Raw genomic sequence first — 20,737 nt, forward strand, 5'->3', positions numbered from 1 at the left:
CTGTGCAACAGCCTGGAAACAAACACACTCTTCAGGTCAGAGAGTCCTCCCAGTCTGCACAGCAGGGCTAGGAGATGGGCTCCCTTCTCAGGGACTGCCCTCTTTGTGTCTATGTTTAGGATGCAGCTTAGAGCCAGTAGCTGGCCACAACACACCATGTGTTCCGTCTTTCTAATAGAGTCCCATTTTGCACCCCTCCAACCACTTCCCTCTCCTCTCCCTGGTTCCTTACTTCTATCATTGTCCCCTGTCCTCACCTGAAACCAGGAGCACCAGCAGGATGGGGGACAGCAGGTATGTGTCCTCCCAGGCCATGGGTCCTCTTCTCGAGCTGTAGGGGAACAAGCAGGGAAGGAGGTAGGGATGCTCTGAGGAGAGGAGACCAGGGCAGGGCAGGGTCCAGGCAGCCCCCACAGCCAGTGCAGGGTGAACTGCTGAGGAAGTCGGGACCTCCGAGGACAAGAGGGAAGCTGAGCAAGGCCTGTGTGGCCCAGTGTCTCTTCCAGTACAGGCTTTGTGTTGAGGCTTCTGAAATGAACTAGATAAAGGGACACAGAGATGGTGTAGTCTTCTGTCTTAAGGACCAGGGTGAGAAATGCGGAGAAAGCCCAGGAGGTAACCAAAGTAAATTAAGAATGTGCTCATTTCTCTTCAGCACCACCCACAATTCCCCCACTTCCTCTTTAGCCTCAAGTTGTGTTTTCCATCCAAATCTGGCTCCCCCTGAAGGCAGGTGAGAGAACCAGGACCTGGCTAGAACGCTAAGACCTCCTTGCTCTCAGGAGTCAGAACTTTGCTGATTAGCTCACCTGGGAACCAGGAAGTTCCGTGTGGACTAGAGGGGATGAGAAGGGGTGGACAAGCATTCTCAGGAATGGAAGAGCAAGGGGGTCCTGCTTAGTGTGGGAGACCCCAAATCTGGGTATGAAGGGAGATAGCTCAGAAGGAGGGAAGGGAAAGGGGAGCTCCAGCCCCGTATCACCCTCATATACCCAGCTTCTCAAAATGTCACAGTCACTGCTAATGTACATATTAAACACATTTCAAAAATAACTGTTACAGGACTAAATTTAGAGATGGCTCAGCAGGCAGGGACACTTGCTACCAAGACTGATAACCTGGGTTTGAGTTCAATGACCCACATGGTAGAAAGAGAATCAACTCCCAAAAGTTTCCCTCTGACTTCTACACAAGTGAAAACTTTAAAGTAAATAAATAAACTGTTATCACATGAGCTACAAGCAGTCTCTAGCTACAGGCTGTTCATAGTCAGCAGATGAGCAGGCAGAGAACCAGGCATGCTGGTGCCTGATGCTAATCCTAGACATTGGGAGGTGGAGGCTGGAGGATGTGAGGTCAAGTTCATTTTTGGCTACACAGCAAGTTCAGTCTGGACTACATGAGACCCTGTCTCAAAATAAACCAGAAAATTAAAATACTATAGGAACAGGAAAGCCCCTTTAAATGTCAATGTTGTGTAGCAGCCTGGATGCCAGGGGACCAGAGCTGATCCAGATTGCACAGGACTTGGGAAAGACTCTGGGGAGGAAAGGGACAGATTGTGCAGCACTAATGCAGTGAGGAGCCCAGGCCCAGTGTGAGGAGGTCTGAGAGGCAGGGGAAGCCTTTGACCAAGCTGGCACAGGGTGCTAAGACTTTAGAGAGCAGTGTCAGTCAGTAGCGAGGTGGGGTGTCTAGGAGGAATGTGGGCCATGGGAAAGTGACTTTCAGCTGCTGAACTGCTCGCTGAGGTGACATCTGCCTCCTCACCCCTCTCAGCATGGAGCAAGAAGTCCAAGGATGCTGAGGGCAGACCTGGCAGCATGCATCTCCGTAAGCAGAGCAGGCATGCATCTGCAGCCACGCTGTGACCTGTTCTGGGGTGCGCACAACTGTGGCCCAGTGATTAGAAATGGGTTAGATCAATATGTAAGAGCTAGCCAATAAGAGGCTGGACCTAATGGGCCAGGCAGTGTTTAAAAGAATACAGTTTCCGTGTAATTATTTCAGGTAAAGCTAGCCGGGTGGCAGGAAGCAGCCCCACCGCTCATATTACTACAGCCCAGGGTTACTTCACCTACTCCTTCTGGTCAAACAGTGAGCTTTGTGCAGGGGATTCCAGTCTCTATGGCCCTTAGCTCAGGAAGTGGTGACCTCTCCAAGGCAGCTCACAAAGTGACCAATAGCTCAGAGGCCTGGAGGACTTGTGGCTGTGGAAGCCACAGGGCAGGATGGAGAGTGTGGCCTCCTGTGCTCTGAAGAAGTGAGAGGCTTCTCTGAAAGATGGTGAAGGCTAAAGCAGAGAAGTTATGAGGGTAACTGCATAGGAGCAAAGACTGCAGGAGAGACTGAAACACACTGGTCCAGGATAGGAGGTTGAGACAAGAGCTGTGGGTGCCCACCTGTAGGGTACCTGGAAAGGGGTCCATTGAGGGGGTCACTGGGGACGCAGACAAGTCAACAGACAGGCTCCTGTAGGGGAACAGAAAGAGCACAGCCAGGCTCTGCTAGGACACTGAGGCCCTGCCATCAGTCTGAGCCAGCCTTTCAGGTCTCAGTGAGGTCTTAGGTGTTCAAACACGACACCCTGTTAATGTTGTTCTATGACCTCCAGTCATCCATTGTGAGGACCCCAGGATAAGCAGGGACTGTAGTTTTAATGTGAGACATTCCCTTTCCAGAGTGTTTGCACACTTGGTCCCCAGCTGGTGGTGTTGCTTGGGTGTGGGATCCCAACTCAGATGAAGAATGGTAGAGCATTGCCCCTACCCTGGACATCTCTCAGAGAGCACGGCAGGAGTGGGGTCCCTCCCTACCCAATTCAAGACTGGGCCTAACCCGGCTCCATAGAGACAAAAGCTACATCTTGATAAAGTCAGCCAGGCTTCTGTGTCCTGTTCATCCTCCCCTCCCTCTTCTAAAGAACTGGCCTTTCAGTGATCATATGACCAGCAGCCCAGTCTGCTAATCTGACTGCAATGCTTGGAGGCCCCTCCTCCACTGCAGCGCTTCCTCCCTTGACTTCATTTCCCTTCTCCCCAGTGCCCACAGATAGATAGGCTGGCCCTGCGATTTTAGTAGGTGACCTGTCCTAAGAAACAGTCTCCAGGGTCCTTCATACCCTTTGCACTCACACTGAGACCCTGCTCCCCAGCTCCTCTGCAACCTGGGGCTGCCAGTGATGGGTGCAGGTGACCCACATTTGGGACTCTTGTGGAATCTTTGCGGGTTGGAGTTTCTTCAGAGAAACTGGGTCACTGGAGTCAGGCTTGGAGGTTGTATAGTTGGGTCCTACTTTGTGTTCCTTATCTGCTTCCTGGGTGCAGAGGCAGTGTGACCAGCCTGCCTCCTGCACCTGCCAGCGTGGCTTCCCTGCTGAGATGATTGCACCCTTCTGGAGCTATGAGCCAAAATAGATCCTGTGTCCCTTAAATTGCTTTTGTTAGCATCTTTTACCATAGCAATAAGGAAGTAGACACAACTCAAACAAATGTCAAACCCAAGATACCAGGGTACTGTATTCAAAATATTTTGAGTAAGTTCACATGGGCCACTATAGTGAGAGCCATGAGGAGCACACCTGTGAGCACCAAAGGGAGCACTCCTGTGAGCACACCTGTGAGCACTCTCATCAGCACACCTGTGAGCACTTCCATGAGCACAACTGCCAGCACACATATTAGCACACCTGTGAGCACTCAGGCCTTCTGAGTTTCTCTCTGTCATTCACAAAACTGCAGGTAGAGACAGAACCTACCTTGCAAAGAGTTTGTGAGGAATCGTGAGATACTGTATGGAAAAGTTTGGTGCTCAATAAATATGAGATATTAATATTCAATGTAAAATCATAGTGGACACATAGATCAGTTGGTAGACCAATTTCCTAGCATGTAGGAAGTGCAGGGTACAAACTCCAGGGCCACATAAACTTGGAATGGTGGCACACACCTGTAATTGTGGCACTCAAGATGTGGTGGAGGATCTGAAGTTCAAAGTCATCCTTGGCTATATGAGAATTCTAGTTTTTTACTTAAAATATCTATCTCTTTTCTCCATACAGATCTAGAAAGGGAGGTATGACATCTTTCGTGATTATTTTTTCTTATCAATTTAAAAATAAAATCTCGTTGTAAAGATGGGGGCCACAAGCTGTGATGGTGTAATCCCTACACTGGGTATGCTGAGGCAGGAGTATTGTTGTTTTAAGGTCAGTTTGGGCCACATAGTGAGATCCTGTCTCAAAAAAATCAAACCAAACCAAACAAACAAATAAAAACAACAACAAAAAAGAAAACAATCCCCCCTTCACGCACACACAACCCAGGTGTTGGGTTCTGGAGAGATGGTTGCATGGTTAAGAAAGAGCGCTGATCTTACAGAGGACCCAAGTTCATCTTAAGAATCCATTAGCATCAACCCAGCTCCAGGACCCAGTGTCCTCCTCTGGATTCCTCAGGCTCCTGTATACTCACAGGCGTATATACCTCTGCCTTCTGGGTGCACATAATTGAAAATAAAATTAAAAAAAGAAAACAAGGGCTGGGGTCCCCTCAATGGCAGAATATTTACTTATCATGGACAATACCTGAGTTGGATTGATACCCTCAACATGAAGGAGAAAAGGGTTCATGTTGCTGGGCTGGAGAGTTGGCTCAGTGGCTAGAGCACTGTTGCTCTTGCAGAGACCTGATTTTGCTTCCCAGCATCCACATGGTGACTTACAGCTCTCTGCAAGTCCAGTGCCAGGGGGTTTGAAGCCCAGTGTTGTGATGAGCTTTTATTCTGTTCTGTCAGTCAGCTCCCAAATAATGACATGGGGACTTCTTATTAATTATGAAAGCTTGGCTTTTAGTTTACACTTATCTCAACTAGCTCTTATAGCTTAAATAAACTCATTGATACTAATCTAAGTTTTATAATGTGGCATTAATTCTCTTCCATCTTGCACCCTGTGGTTTCATCTCTGTGTCTCCTTAGCATCTACCATGAGCCTCAACTCTCTTCTCTTGCAAAATATTAGTTGAAGATGTGTTGCATTTGTTAATACCGTGAAATATTTGTTTAAATGATGCAAAGGTGCGTTGCATTCTTTTATGTTGCATTTGTTTAACTCTGTGAAGCTGCCTAAAACAATAGTTTGGTCTAAAAAGATCTTAATAGCTAGTCAGGAAAGGTAGTGATGAGAAAATCAGGCAGAGAGAATAAATAAAAGGAGAAAAAGAAAAGGAAGGAATGAGAAAAAGAGGATAGGACAAAGCAAGGGGTCACTCACCCAGCACCACAGCAAGACAAAGAACAAGAGATAAAGAAAAGACATACAGACATAGAAAATGATTAAAGCTCCTAGGTAAAATATATATGACATGATTTAAGAAAACCGGAAAACATGCCAAGCTGAGGTCTGGCATTCATAAGTAGGAATAGCTTCTGTGTGATTATTTGGGAACTAGATAGCAGATCCCCAAAGAGAAAAAAGTATAAAAAAAACCCCAAAACAAAATTCCAAACAACCACACTTCCTTTTTCTATTTGCCTGGAAGTTTTGTTTATACCTCCTGCCTAGCTATTTGCTATTGAGCTTTTTATTACATGAATCATAGGAAAGCAATACATGTTCATACACTGTACAAATAACTCACATCACACTCTGGCACCATCTTTGGGGGTACCAAACATACACATAAGTATATACATACACCTTACACATAATAAATTAAATAAATCTGCAAAAAAAGATAAGAGCACACAAATCAAAGACTTGTTCCATGTGTATGTTGGTTTTCATCAACTTGACATAAACCCAGGCATATCTGGGAGTAGGGAATCTCAATTGAGGAGCCCTTCAGCAAGGAAACTCTCTAGACTTCATTCCCATCAGAAGGTGGTGCCTTGCTAGTCCTGTGGCCTCCCTCTGGTCACAAACAAACTGGCTGTCATGGGTGGCACAGAAAATTCAATGATAAAATGCACATGGTATGTTGATGTATATACTAATCCCATCCATGGATGTCAACTCTGCCTCCAAGAGTTTCCCAGACAGCAGCATCCAGCTAAACTTGATTTCTTTTTCCCTGCTGCATAAACCTCAAGAAGGGATCTTGTCTTCTTGGTCCATGGTTGGGAGTGTTCAGAGGACCACAGAGGAAGACAAATCTGAGTGTTGATTCCCATAGAGGAAGGCCCTAGAGGCTGGGAGAGCAGGCTGCTTCATAAGCAAGGGCCTGCCCAGGTGGCTATATTTGCACTGCCTAAGGCAAGGACAAGGGGCAGGAATAGCAACAGTTGCCCCTAAATCTCACGTCTACCAAGAAAGGTGGCAGGGAGGAGCACAAGGTTGTCTTATTTGAGTCCAACACATCTATTCAGGCAGAATGGCTAGAGGTGTTGGGCATTGGTTCCTGTCTTCTGAGGATGCAGAGCACATACAAAAGATGATGGATGGATTGTGGATAAAGGGCAGGGCCTGCAGGGGATATTCTGGGCCTTAAATATCACCCATGATTACAGGCTCAATTCATATCACAGTCTCTCCTTAGCCCCACCCACCCCCAGCTCCTCCTGTGAGATAGACATGGCTGAAATTCATAAGTCACTATTGTGTGGTGTCATTTTCTGTCCTTTAAATGACCTCCATGTGACAGCAAACAAGACAGTGAAGATGAGGGTCTTACTGAAGAGTCCACAGACTGTGAGAACAATGCTGGATATGGAGATCCTGCAGAGAGAAGAAATTGAAGGTTGATCAATGACCACCTACATTGCAGAGTCTGGGAAACTCCTCCCCATCCAATCTTTCCAACTTAGGTCCTCCCTGCAGCTTTCCTTCAGCCTGTGGGAAAGTTTAGATGCAGTTTAGTTGATCTCTTCCTAAAATACCCAATTAGAAATGTGTTTGCAGGAGAGTCTAGGGTTAAGGTCCAGGAGATGCATAAGGAGGAGTTCACCCGGGCATCTTGACCTTCAGTGTGGAATGACGTCAGGTCCATATCTAGGGAAGCTGCTCCCTGTTGTCCCCATTTTCACCTGCTCCTACCTTAGTCTTCATTTTCCTCTCCAATACACAAGAAGAATCCAACCTTACTGACAACCCCATTGTGGAGTTGTCATGATTTCAGTAAAATGCTTCTCCTAGTTCCAGATAGACAGCAGTAGACACAGGAAAGGGGCCCACCCAGGAGAGAGAGAGAGAGAGAGAGAGAGAGAGAGAGAGAGAGAGAGAGACCTTTGCCTGACCTGAAAAAGATAGGATAGGAAAAAGATAGATAGGTCCTCTACATGGTAGGACACAGGTACAAAAGGAATATAAAGATGGAAGCTGACACTCACAAATGCCTGTTAGAAACTTGAAAATCTTACTTTAGGATCCTGAGATCACCGGCTGGAGATGTAGGTTGGAGTTAAAACATCTACACAGCACGTGAAAGGCCTCAATTTCCCTCCTCAGCTTGCAAAAAACAACAGCTGAACTGTGGAGAATCATGGCAGATATTGACACCCCATTAATGTAGAGTTGGGTTCTCACACCAGTGTTGAACCCAAGTACAATAGAAAACAAATTAAAGAAGCAAAGCAAAGAAAAACAAAATGAAAGTAAATGCAAAAATTGGAATCATCGGGGCTGGAGAGATGGCTCAGTGGTTAAGAGCATTGCCTGCTCTTCCAAAGGTCCTGAGTTCAATTCCCAGCAACCACATGGTGGCTCACAACCATCTGTAATGAGGTCTGGCGCCCTCTTCTGGCCTGCACGCATACAGACAAAACATTGTATAAATAAATAAATAAATATTAAAAAAAAATTGGAATCATCTCCAAAATTGCAAGAGTTTTGGGGCTAGTCAGACATGAGGGTGTATGCCTTTATTCCCACTCTTGGGAAGCAGAGGCAGGTGGATGGATCTCTGTTGAGTTTACAGTCATCCTGATCAACACAGAGTTCCATGTCAGCCAAGGCTACACAGTGAGATCTTATCAAATGAAACCATAGAAAACGTGTGGCTTTATCACTTTCCAGCTCTGACTGCCAGTATCCCTACACTACAGAGTTTCCTAAGATGCATGAAGTCACACAATGTGCCTGCCACGAGAACCCAGGCTCACTAAGAGTATTTCACTACACTATCCCACTCCTGGGTTGGTGGGACTATTAGCCATTAAAGACACCATTTCCCTTTTCTTGATACCCAGGTGTGAAAGAAATAGAAGGTGAGTTGGGGAGGACGGGATGAGCTGGGGAGGAAAGGAGCCTCTTCTCAGTCAGTCATCACTTCTAACCTCTCAGGGAAATTCTTCTCAGACTGAGGGAAGTTGAGTCCGCCCCTGCTCCACCTAACCCCATCTTCATCCTCATATCCTCTCAACATATGGGCTGGGGACCAAAGTATTCATACAAGGAGCTCAGTAGACTGAAAACATAAAGGTAACACCTGTCATATTGAAGAATGTGACTTAAGGATCTGAAGAGGGAACAACAGCAGCTGACTTCGGTTATGGTTACACACACACACACACACACACACACACACACACACACACACACACACACCTGGCAAAGAGAGTGTTCAGTTCCTTTGTGGTATTAAACAGGGGAGCTTTGGTTCTTGTCCCAGTCTGAATCATGGCAGAGGCAGTCGTATTTGAATGACCTGCAGGAAGACACCGAGAATGTATGGATAAGTGGATGGACAGATGATAGATGATGGATAATAAATGGGGAGTTGAATAGGTAGAGAGGAGTGGAGCTGGGAAGAACATGGCTATTCAAGAAGCAAGGATTTCTCTAGTAAAATCCAAAGAAGCCAGCCTGAATCAGAGACAGACAGATGAGTGGAAGGAGAAGAGGAGGAGGGCTGGAGAGGCGTGAAGGAAAGACTCCTCGGGCTGTCTGAGCTGTGGAAACGTTCTCTCTGCTGCTGCACAGCTCTCCATCTCCCCTTCTCCCCCTTACATGCTCTCTCTGCCTCTGTATGTCACATCTCTCTAAGGTGTCCTTTACTGCTCTATTGCATCTGAGCCTCAGCCTGGACTTGGCACAGACTCGCTGGTTCTAGGAAGGGAGGCCTGCTTCTCTTTTCTCTGCCATCCTTGATCATCCACTATTACTACTGGGGATGTAGAGCCCAGCAAGGCACCAGCTGCTCCTCGGTGAATTCAGAAATTCATAGGGGGACTTGTAAGTGCATTGGGCCCTACTGAAGTTTGCCAAAAACCTTGTTCCTCATATGTAAGTTTCACTTCAGGTCTGCTGAGCCAGGGTCTGCATGAAATAAGGAGTTCAGGTGGTTCATGTCCACAGCAAGGTCTGACATACACAGTTTAGAAGCCCATTTTGGCACCAAGGGCATCTTGAGAGGAGGAGAGTAAATTACAGGAGATTCCTAAGGACACGACTTCTAAGTAGAGACTTGAGAATGGAGCCCAAATATGTTCCATGTCTACTGATTGCCCTTTACTGAACCCTGATACCCAAGGTGATTCATGGCCAGCACCCCGCTTACCATTGTCGTGCATGGGACCTCAGATGAAGATTCTGGGAGAAAGCCAGGCTTCTAGAAACCCTGAGCTCCAGTGCATCCTCACCTGACCCAGCTCCCTCTCCCCTCTCACAGCTTGTGCCCTGCAACATGAAATGTCAGCTGAGCTCTCTTAGAACTGGTTTGCCTAAAACTTACATGATTTGTGTCCTATTTTCTGTTTTCACTCAGAGTCACAAGACACATGGTTCGTGGAAGCCAAACTTTATAAAGGATCCCCATGTTGTACTAAGTGTTGTTATGTGAATATGGATACTCGTGTGTGCAAGGGTGTACATACGTGTGGGACTAGGGGTCAACCTCAGGTGCCATTCTTCAGGATACCTGACTTTTTTGAGGCAGAGTTTCTCACTTTTTCCTTGAAATTCACTGCCCCGTCTAGACTGGCTGGCCAGTGAGCCCAGGGATCCACCTGCCCTCACCTCCATTACTAATGCTGGCTCTAGGATAAGCTTTTTGAAGTGAGCACTGAGAACAGAACTCAGGACAGGATTGCCGCACGCATGACGAGCACTTTCCCAGCTGAGCCACCTGCCCAGCCCACATGTGCTGCAGGACATGAACTCCATGGACTCACATACATGAACATGTCCACACTCTGACATCATCTGTTTTTAATTTCCATTGCTCTGAGGAGACCCCGTGACCACTCTTAAAAAGGAAAACATTTAAGCGGGGCTATTTTACAGTCCAGAGGTTCTGTCCATTATTGCTATGGGGGAATCATGGGGAAATGCAGGTATATATGGTCCTAGAGAGGTACCTGAGAGTTCTATATCTGGCTCCTCAGGCAACAAGACGAAAGAGGGAGACGGGGAGGGATGGGGCCAGATTAAAGGAGAGGGGGGACAGCCACACAAGTTTTGCTTAAGCATCTGAAACCTCAATGCCCACCCACAGTGACACACTTCCTCCAAAAAGGCCACATCTACTCTAACAAGTCTATGCTTCCTAAGAGTATCACTTCCTATGCTCCTATGGGGGCAGTTTTCTTTCAAATCACCACATTCCACTCCCTGGCCCCCAGAGGCTTGTAGCCATATCATAGTGCAGGAATGCAGTCAGTCCAATTTCAAAAGTCTCATAATCTATCGGTTTCAACTGATCTTATATCCGTTTAAAAGTCCGAAGTTCAAAATCTCTATGGATACTCATAACAATCTCTTAACTGTGACCCCTGTAAGATAAAAATAAAGAGCATATCATATACTTCCAACACACAGTGACATAGAATACACATTACATTACCATTCCAATAGGAAGGATAGGAGCATAGTGAAAAATACTGGGGGAAAGATACACCAAAAACTCTCTGTGCAAATTTCAAATACTACATCTCTGATATGAAAGCTTTCTTCAGATCTCCAGCTAGTTTCAGCTTTGTTGACTGTAACACGCTTCTTTCTCGGGTTGGTTCCACTCCCTGTTAGCAGCTCTCCTTGTTTACCTCTCCCCTGTTTCTGGTATCTCGAATATCTTGGGTTCTCCAACAAAGCCGGGCTTTACTTGCATAGCTTTATGTAATGGCCTCTGTGGGCTTCCGTACAAGGACACCCCTGCCACAAGTCAGGCCTCCTTTGCTTTCCTTATTCACAGAGGGAGATTCCATAACCCCTTTCTTGTGCCTTTGACTCTAAGCCAGAACCATGTGGCCAAAGCCGCCAAGTTCTTATGTTTGCTGGGGTTTGTTCCTCCTATATCACACACACACACACACACACACACACACACACACACACACACACACACACACACACACGTACACACACACACACACACACACACACACACACACACACCAGCTTTATGTTTTTCTTCATGGCCTAAACTTAGCTGTCTCGGAGCTTACTCTGCATTCTGGCCTGGCCTTGAACTCAGAGATCTCCCTCTCTGCCTCCTGAGTGCTGAGATTAAAGGTGTGCGCCATCTGAACCAGTCCTTCTCCACTTTTCTTTACCTTTTCACAAGCTGCAATCTTAGCTGGGTGGGGTCTTTATTCTACTTAGCAGCAGTCTTTTCTTTAATCTGTTTACACATCCTGGTGTCTCCATTTCCTCAAACTCTACATTTTGTAGTTTTCCTTGCTCAGCTTGCTACTTTCAGTATAGATCTGCATTAGTGTGGACACTGGCAACCAAACAACACTGTTAGTCCTAGGCTGTCTGAAAATCCCCCCTGCCAAAACTGTTCATCCATAGCTCTTCATTTTAGCCTCAGACAGATTTTCTTTTAGACAAGGGCAAAATGCAACCAACTATCAACAAATATCACAAAAATGATCTCTAGGCCACATACTAATATTCATCTCCTCTGAAGTCTCTTGAGCCAGGCCCATAGAATACAAATCATCCCAGCACCACTCTCTTCCATGTTCCTAATAGTCTGTCTCATTAAGTTTAGCTGCTTTCCTAATCCAGAGTCTGTTGTAGCACACGGTTCAGATACAGTCCCTCACAGCAAGGAACTCAAGCCCCATTTCCCAGCTACTAGAGGACACAGTTTCTAGAGTCCTCTCCAATTCTGGAGCCTGGTGACTCAGGAAGGGGGATGCTCACCTTTTGACACCACCAGGTAAAATCTTCTGAGAACAGCAATTGCTCTGTGATTGTCATAGATCCCACAGAAATAGAGACCCGAGTCTCTCACCATGAGTGTAGTCATGGTGACAGTGAAGAAGTGAGACTTAGGATATTCCCGGATGAAGAATTTAGGCCACTGTGTATCTGTGCTGAGACTGGACACTAACATTTTACAACTTTCTGTTGGTGTTTTCTGACACCAAATCTTCTCCTTGGAGTGCTGGCTGCTATTGTACTGGCATTTCACAAAAATTGTCTGGCCTTCCACTGTTGGAAGTAATTCTGCATCTTCTGCCCGGGAGCCTGAGAAAACATACACTATTCAGGTCAGAGAGTCCTCCCAGGGTCCACAACAGGGCTAAGAGATGGGCTCCCTCCTCAGAACTGTCCCCTTAATGTCTATGCTCAGGGTGTGGCTTAGGCCACACAATATTCTGTGTTCTGCTTTCCCAACCATAGAGCCCCATTTTGCAGACCTCCAACTCCTCTCTCCTGTCCCTATTCCTTCCCTCTATTCTTGTCTAATGCCCTCACCTGAGGTCAGGAGCACCAGCAGGATGGGGGATAGCAGGTATGTGTCCTCCCAGGCCATAGGTCCTCTGCTCGAGCTGTAGGAGAGCAAGCAGGGAAGGAGGTAGGGATGCTCTGAGGAGAGGAGACCAGGGCAGGGCAGGGTCCAGGCAGCCCCCACAGCCAGTGCAGGGTGAACTGCTGAGGAAGCCGGGACCTCCGAGGACAAGAGGGAAGCTGAGCAAGGCCTGTGTGGCCCTGTGGCTCCTCCAGCACAGGCTCTGGTTCAAGGCTTCTGAACTGAACTAGATAAAGGCTCACAGAGATGGTGTAGTCTCTTGCCTCAGAAGATGGGTGTGGAAAGCAGATAAAGCCCAGAAAGAAACCACAGAGAAGGAAGAGTCTTGCTCATTTCTCCTCAACACGCCCACAATTCCCCCACTTCCTCTTTAGCCTCAAGTTTGTGTTTCCCACCCAAATCTGGTTCCCGCTGAAGGCAGGTGACAGAACCAGAGGCCCTTTGGAGACCTGGCTAGAACTCTAAGCCCTCCTTGCTCTCAGGGGTCAGAACTTTCCTGATTATCTCACCTGGGAACCAGGAAGTTCCATGTGGACTAGAGGGGATGAGGAGAAGGGGGTGGACATGCATTCTCATCAATGGAAGAGCAAGGGGGTCCTGATTAGTGTGGAAATGCAAATCTGGGTATGAAGGGAGAGAGCTCAGAAAAAAGGGAAGGGAAAAGGGAGCCCCATCCCTGTGTCACCCCCATATACCCAGCTTCCTAACATGCCACAGTCACTACTAAGTTTAACTTGAAAGACTGTACTCATCAAACATATTTCAAAAATAATTGTCACAGAACAGCAAGATGGCTCAGCAGGCAGGGACCCTTGCTACCAAGAGTGATCACCTGTCTTTGAGCTCCATGACCCACATCGTAGGAGAGAATCAACATCCAAAAGTTCTCCTCCGACTTCTACATACGTGAAAACTTTAAAGTATATAAATAAACTGTTATTACGTGAGCTACAAGAAGTCACTAGCTACAGGCTGTTCATAGTCAGCAGATGAGTAAACAGAACCAGGGATGCTGGTGGGTGACTCTAACCGGAGACCTTGGGAGGTGGAGGCTGGAGGATGTGAGGTCAAGTTCATCCTTGGCTACACAGCAAGTTCAGTCTGGACTATGTAGTAGTAGGAGCGGCGGGCTGAGTCCCCGCACCCGGCCGCCTGAACGGCTAGCTTTACCCGAAATAATTACACGGAAACTGTATTCTTTTAAACACTGCCTGACCCATTAGTTTTAGTTCCTTATTGGCTAGCTTTTACATATTGATCTAACCCATTTTTATTAATCTGTGTAGCCCACAAGCTGGCTTACCAGGAATGATCTTAACCTGCGTCTGTCTGGAGTGGGAGAACCATGGCGACTCCTTGACTCAGCTTCTTTCTCCCAGCATTCCATTCTGTTTACTCCGCCTACCTAAGGGTTGGCCTATCAAATGGGTCTAGGCCGTTTCTTTATTGATAAAAAATCACTCCCACATCAGGACTACATGAGACCCTGTCTCAAAATAAACAACAAACCAAAAAAGTAAAATGCTATAGGAACAGGAAAGCCCCTTTAAATGACAATGTTGTGTAGCAGCCGGGATGCCAGGGGACCAGGGCTGACCCAGATTGCACAGGACTTGGGAAAGACTCTGGGGAGGAAAGGGACAGATTGTGCAGCACTAATGCAGTGAGGAGCCCAGGCCCCGTGTGAGGAGGTCTGAGAGGCAGGGGAAGCCTTTGACCAAGCTGGCACAGGGTGCTAAGACTTTAGAGAGCAGTGTCAGTCAGTGGCGAGGTGGGGTGTCTAGGAGGAACGTGGGCCATGGGAAGGTGACTTTCAGCAGCTGAACTGCTCCCTGAGGTGACATCTGCCTCCTCACCCCTCCCAGCATGGAGCAAGATATCCAAGGACGCTGAGGGCAGACCTGGCAGCATGCATCACCCTTAGCAGAGCAGGCATGCATCTGCAGCCATGCTGTGAATGTTCTGGAGCATGCACAACTGTAGCCCAGGGTTACTTCACCTGCTCCTTCTGGTCAAAGAGTGAGCTTTGTGCAGGGGATTCCAGTCTCTATGGCCCTTGGCTCAGGAAGTGGTGACCTCTCCAAGGCAGGTGCATCCCTGGCCTGTCGGCACCTCTGCTGTATACCACTCCCAGCCCCCTCACCTATTTTGGTTCTGAGTCCCCTGAACACCAGGAAGGAGAGAACAGAGGAAGAGACTGGCCTGGGGTTCTGAGAGAAGAGCCTCAGAAGCCATGCAGGCCACGGGAGCTGAGGAGACGGGTGTCTACAGCCACTCCTCAGTTCCCAGTGCTCCTACCGTGAGCAGACCTTAGAGTACCAGCTCTCAGGTGCTGCTGGCGTACAGAACCCCGGCCTGATCCCATGAGTGGGGAGTCACTCCCTCACTCTCCTGTTTAAACTCTCTCACTGATGACTCCACGCACCCACTATCTCTTTCCTGTCCCTGGCCCCTTCTGTCTATGTAGCTCTTTCTGGGGCAGCCTTCTGAAGGTGCTTGAGCCTGTGCTGTCTTCGTCCCCACACCCCTAAAGCCCCTGCAGGTGTCACCATCCCCCACCTCCTGCAGGCATCACACACCTTATAACTCCAGCCTGTCCTCCAGGCTTCACATAGCAAACTCTGCATGCATCCCGACCAAGCTTCGCGTTGTAGAATATTAGTTTAATCTGCGTTACATTTGTTAATGCTGTGGAACATTTGTTTAATGATGCAAAGATGTGTTGCATTCTTTTATGTCGCATTAACTCTCTGAAGCTGTGTTACTTTGCCTGTCAAAATCATCTGGTTGGTCTGTTAAAGAGCAGAATAATCAGGCAGGAGAAAGTATAGTTGGGGTTGTTAGGCAGAGAGAATAAATAGGAAGAAAAATCTGGAAAGAGAAGATCGAAGTATGAGAAAAGAAGAGGAGGAGATCAGGGGCCAGCCACTCAGCTACGTAGCCAGCCATGGAGTAAGAAGTAAAGAACAGATATACAGACATAGAGGAAGGTAAAAGCCCCGAGGCAAATGGTAGATGGGATATTTTAAGTTAAGAAAAGCTGGCAAAAATTAAGCCAAACTAAGGCTGGGAAAGAATAAGAAAGAATAAGACTCCATGCGATCATCTGGGAGTCGGGTGGTACCCCCCCACCCTCCGGAGAGAGTAAAAAGAGTGAAGAGTAAAAAACCCACTAACTACAGCATCCTGAGCTTGCAAGATCCACAAGTCCTGCTTCCAGAAGGACACAAGCCTGTCCCGCCTCCTGCTCCATAGCATCTGGCCCTGCGTGTGTCTAATGTGTGTGCAACTACACAACACCTTTGCTTTTCTCCGTCACTGTCTAGTGAGGCCAGAGCTGTCTGAGTCTGACTTTCTTCCCTGCTACCCTGCCTCTCTAAATGTTGACTTGTGCTCATGAACCAACAAGCACGTGCCTTTGCCATAGGAGGTGGAATACGGGGGCTTCAGCCTTCACCATCCTCCTCTCCAGAAGAGGACACAGCATCAGAGAGGGACAGTGACTCACTGTGGACACACAGAGATGAAGGGCTGCACTAGGGATTTGAACTCAGGCCTTGATTTTAGCACCACTGTCTTACTATGTACCTTAACTATTCAAAAGAAAGTCTCACTAAAGAGGCTACTATAGTTGTTTGAATGAGTTGTCCCCCATAGCCTCAGGCATCTGAACACTTTGTATCCAGTTGGTAGTGCTAATTTGAAGGAAGTGTGGCCTTCCTGGAGGAAGTTTATCACAGGGAGTGGGTTTTGAGGGCCTAAGGTCTTATCTGACTGTGAGTTCACTCTCTGCTTCCTGCTTATGAACCAAAATGTGAGCTTGGAGCTTCCTGATGTCTCCTGCTGCAGGCTGCCATGCTTCTTTGTCAGTGGACTCAACCCTCTAGAACCATAAGTCCAAATAAACCTTTCCTTTTATCTGCTGCCCTGGTCCTGGTGTGACCTGGACCAGAAGACTGCAGTAGAGGATCCTGAGACAGTGGGCCAGGAATGAGAGAAATAAAGAAGATAGGAAAGCTGGGACCAGGAGATCTTACATAAGCTGATGACTTATGTCCTGTGAATTATTGTACACGGTTTGCAGAGGGGAAATGGGAGTGGTCAGCTGAGAGCCACCATGCACTGGGATGGAGTCAGCAGGAGGCTAATCAGGCATTGTTGTAGGAAAGGAACACAGAAATCGCAGGTGCATCACAGACAGAGCACATGGACCTTGAGATTGATAACCACGGCCCCTTGTGGGGAAGAGTTGGGCTCCCAGGGTCTGAAAGCACAGTTTCTCCAAGCCCCTGGTCCCAGGCTATTACTGGCATTGTTTTGCATATTCCTGGTCTTAGACAAGGAACCAATCCTTCCCCATACTTCAGGGCCCCAGGGAAGCCTAGGACCAGGCAGTCGCCAACAATGGTGTCTATCACAGCAACTGAAAAGGAACTGATGCAGCCACCAGCACAGAGCTGCACCGTCCATGTGTGAGCCTAGAGGGGAGGAGACAAGGTGAGAGCAAGAAAGTTGACAGGTAGCTTCAAATGTCAACTTGACACAGCCTGGAGTCTCCTGAGAAGGGAGCCTCAGTTGAGGGATCACCCTGATCAGACTGGCCTGTGGACCTGTCTCTGGGGGATTGTCTTGGTTGTAGCTGATATAGGAGTGTCAGTCCACTGCGGGAGACACCATTCCTTGGGCAAGCGGTCCTGCACTGTGTAAGAAAGCTAACTAAGCACAGGCCTGTGAGCAGACAAGGCAGCAGACTGCATTCCTCCATGGTCTCTGCTTCAGTCCTGCCTGAGTTCCTGTCCGGACTTCCTTCAAAGATAGACAGTGTCAGGTAAGCATAATGCAAATAAACGCTTTTCTCCCTAGGTCTCTTTTGGCCAGAGTGTCTGGATTTCGTTGCTTTTTAAAGAGTTTTTTTTTTTTGATTGGGTGTATTTGTGGGTATCTGTAATAGTTCATAAGCACCATATGCCTGAGGAGGCCAGGACATCAGGTACCCTGGAACTGGAGTTACAGGCATCTATGAGCTGACCCGTGTGTGTACTGGAAACTTAACCTGGGTCCTTGCAGGATCGATAAGGATGTTAACCACTGGGCCATCTTTGCAGCCCCTGGTCAGAGTGTTTCCATCACAACAGGTGAGCAGACACTGAAGCAAAACTCAGTTTCTAATGAACAATGGAACAGGAATGAACATCAGGAAAGTAGTCAGGAGACGCTCTCAGGTTTGCACAGTGTTTACATCATTTCATTACATCCTCCAAACATTCTTTCATGTAGGAATTATTGTCCCCTTTCTGTCGGAGTCCGTGTGGGTCCAACACAGATTCCCTAACTCGGCTGGAACGGAGTCGCGAGGAATAATCAGACACAACTTACACGGTCATCTTTCACGGGCAAGATCTCTCTCTAAAAAGATCTCTCATTTATTCTCCAAACAGCTTATATATCCTCACATGAATAGAGCGGGAACACATTAGGCTGTCTCCTAGGTAACCAGGTGCATGGGCTCTGGTCATGTCAGCATCTAGCAGTCAGGAAGGCCTTGAATTAGCATCTCTATAAGACATCCTCCAAATTACAAAGGAAGGGAAGCACCAAACATCCTGACCAGTTTCAGTCAACACCTCTCCTCAGGAGATCTACATCCTTGCTATTGTTAGGCAGAGACATCTTGTCTGCAGAGCTACGTGATCAGCTCAGACTGGGCCTATGGCTTTTGTGCCATACAAAAATATGGGCCTACAATCCAGTCTCTCTTATTAATTTTAATAACCCCTGTGCTTCTGCAACAGGACAGATAAGTCGCGCCTGGTTTGGGCAAAGTCCTCTTCATTTACCCAAATTTTCCCGTCATTGGAACAGGCATCTTTTATGCAAGCCCCTGTCTTAGGCATCTGGGGAGAAGAAGCTTCAAACCCGTCATTGACTGCCGACCTCTGTAAAGAGAAGAGATTAGTGGAGAGAAATATACTTTTTAGGCCCTGTGCATCAGCCATATCTTGTCAGGATGTATCACAATTCATTACGAATAATTATGCTCCCAAAGACTATATTCTCCTATCTTAAAGGAGAGTAGAATCACCTGAGTTGAAAATGTTTCTTCCGCTGGTACAGAACATCATTCAGAGCTTACTTTCTCAGCATGCGTATCAACTCTCAACATTCATCGTCACAACCTCTCTTTCAGCCAACTGTCAATTGCAGCAACTCACAATCATGATTTTTCCACATCATCGGTCAATACCGATCTTTAGACACATCATCGGTCAATACCGATCTTTAGACACATCATCGGTCAATACCGATCTTTAAATTTCTAATACCGTAATTTTATGTTTAGCCGGTCAAAACCAGCTCTCCCAATTTTCATAATTTCATGTTTGGCCGGTCAAAACCAGATTTCCCAATTATTGATAATTTCATATTTAGCCGGTCAGTACCAGCTCTCCAATTATTTATAATTTTATAATTTTTTTAACCATAAATTCATATTCCTTTCGGTCATTACCGATGTATTTGGCACCATTGGTCATTACCAGATATTTCCCATCACCTTATATGCAGCTGTAAATATCAGGTCATTACAGAAATATGGGCCTACACCTTTCAAAAGACAGGGAAAACCAAGGCCCCATAGTGTTAGTGGCTTGGCCAGTGTTACACAGGGATTATTGCCTGACTATCTGTCCATCTGCTGTCCATCAAACAGGATTGTTAGGACCAATGAAGGTGCAGGGACAGGAGTGGAGGAGGGACTCTGGGGGTGGTGTGAGTCCATCCCCCCAGTTTCCCACTAATGTGGTGACCACAGATTGCTTGCTTGCCATAGATGTGTGTGTAGGTGTGGATGTGTCTGTCTGTCCTTCCTTCTAGTTCTTCATTTGTCAGCTGTTCAACCTGAGTCCCTCTCTGTCATGCTCTATGTGAAATTATTCCCTTCTGTCCCCACGTTTACACCTTTGGGCCTTCCTCTCTCCGCAAAGCCATCCTGGAGTGTGACCAAGGCCCCAGCTGTGTCACCCTCCTGACTGTGATGTTTGCTGTCCCATTAGAAGGTCCCTGACTCAGGGATGAGGGTGTAGATGTTGTGGTTAGCTCAGGGACCTTTCAAGCCACTATGGGCTAGTGTGCATTACTTCTAGAGTGACGGTTCAGCCCACAGCACACAGCCCATAACCCACACACAATGTATAGCCCACACCCCTCAGCCGTCCCTGCTCAACTCTGGACCAATGATCTCAATAGTAGAGGCCAAGTCTGAGCTGTGTATAGGATGCAAATTCGATCCTCACGCTCTGTTGTCTCCACTCCTGTCTGGAAAAATGGTCCTGTTGCCCAGCTAAGGTTACTCCCAGCAGAGTTTTGATGGCCAGAGGCAGATCTCTCTCCTTGTCTCCTTTTATGTGTGTATGTGTGTGTTGTATGTGTGCTGTGTATCGGCTACTTTGTGTCCTTGTGTCTGCCCATCTTTCTAGCCTAGAATCTGGTGTCAATTCTCCAAAGGTAAATCCTTCTTCCACTGCTGTTTTAAGCAGGGTAAGTTCATGTGGTCTTTGCTCAGGAGTGACTTTGCTTTGCTCCTAGGCCAGCACAGTCCCTTAAGGAGGGGACCTAAAGATGGGGATCCAGATACCCCAAGATATAGTCTGTTTCCTCAGTCTCCTGCATGAGCTCATCACATGGGAGAAGCAACTGGAGGCAGGTAGCCCAGCCTTTGCAGCCATCTTGGGAAAGGCTGTAACTGGTCTCTCGCTGACCTGAGAGAGGCTGGCAGGCAGAAACCAAGTGCCATGTGTAAACCTCAGGCTTCCAGGACAGAAGGGACCAGCAACCACAGTCAGGACACATCAGAAGACTCCTGGCTCTGGTCAGCTCGGGGACCTCCTTGTACCAGTTCTTCTGTGATCCCAGGTCTTCATCTCTGTCCCTTCTCATCCAGAATAGGGCTCTACAGACACTGGCTGGCCGAGGGCTTATGAGTCTGGCTCTTGTCTCCAAACATATGGAGACATTTGTAGGGAACAGAGAGAAACTGAGGA

At 47.4% G+C, this 20,737-nt stretch overlaps 1 protein-coding gene across 1 annotated transcript; it reads right to left on the reverse strand.

The window, feature by feature from the left end:
* Window positions 1–5,517: 5,517 nt before the first annotated feature.
* On the reverse strand, window positions 5,518–12,953 carry LOC142853768 (natural cytotoxicity triggering receptor 2-like). The gene is made up of 4 exons (XM_075978939.1): window positions 12,644–12,953; window positions 12,086–12,412; window positions 8,543–8,642; window positions 5,518–6,715 (listed from the first exon to the last, which is right to left on the reverse strand). The coding sequence occupies exons 1-4, from the start codon at window positions 12,699–12,701 to the stop codon at window positions 6,583–6,585; spliced, it is 618 nt and encodes a 205-aa protein (XP_075835054.1). The 5' UTR covers window positions 12,702–12,953; the 3' UTR covers window positions 5,518–6,582.
* Between the last annotated feature and the right edge of the window lie 7,784 nt (window positions 12,954–20,737).

Source organism: Microtus pennsylvanicus, chromosome 7 (assembly GCF_037038515.1).
Source record: "Microtus pennsylvanicus isolate mMicPen1 chromosome 7, mMicPen1.hap1, whole genome shotgun sequence".
NCBI classification, from domain to species: domain Eukaryota; kingdom Metazoa; phylum Chordata; class Mammalia; order Rodentia; family Cricetidae; genus Microtus; species Microtus pennsylvanicus.

Bases quoted from the DNA above. Each gene is read 5' to 3' on its own strand.
- LOC142853768 (XM_075978939.1), bottom strand. From the start codon at position 12,701: ATGGCCTGGGAGGACACATACCTGCTATCCCCCATCCTGCTGGTGCTC. The intron at 12,413-12,643 runs GTGAGGGCATTA...ATGTTTTCTCAG, and splicing joins GCTGGTGCTCCTGACCTCAG to GCTCCCGGGCAGAAGATGCA. The intron at 8,643-12,085 runs GTGAGCATCCCC...GTCTTCCTGCAG, and splicing joins TTACCTGGTGGTGTCAAAAG to GTCATTCAAATACGACTGCC.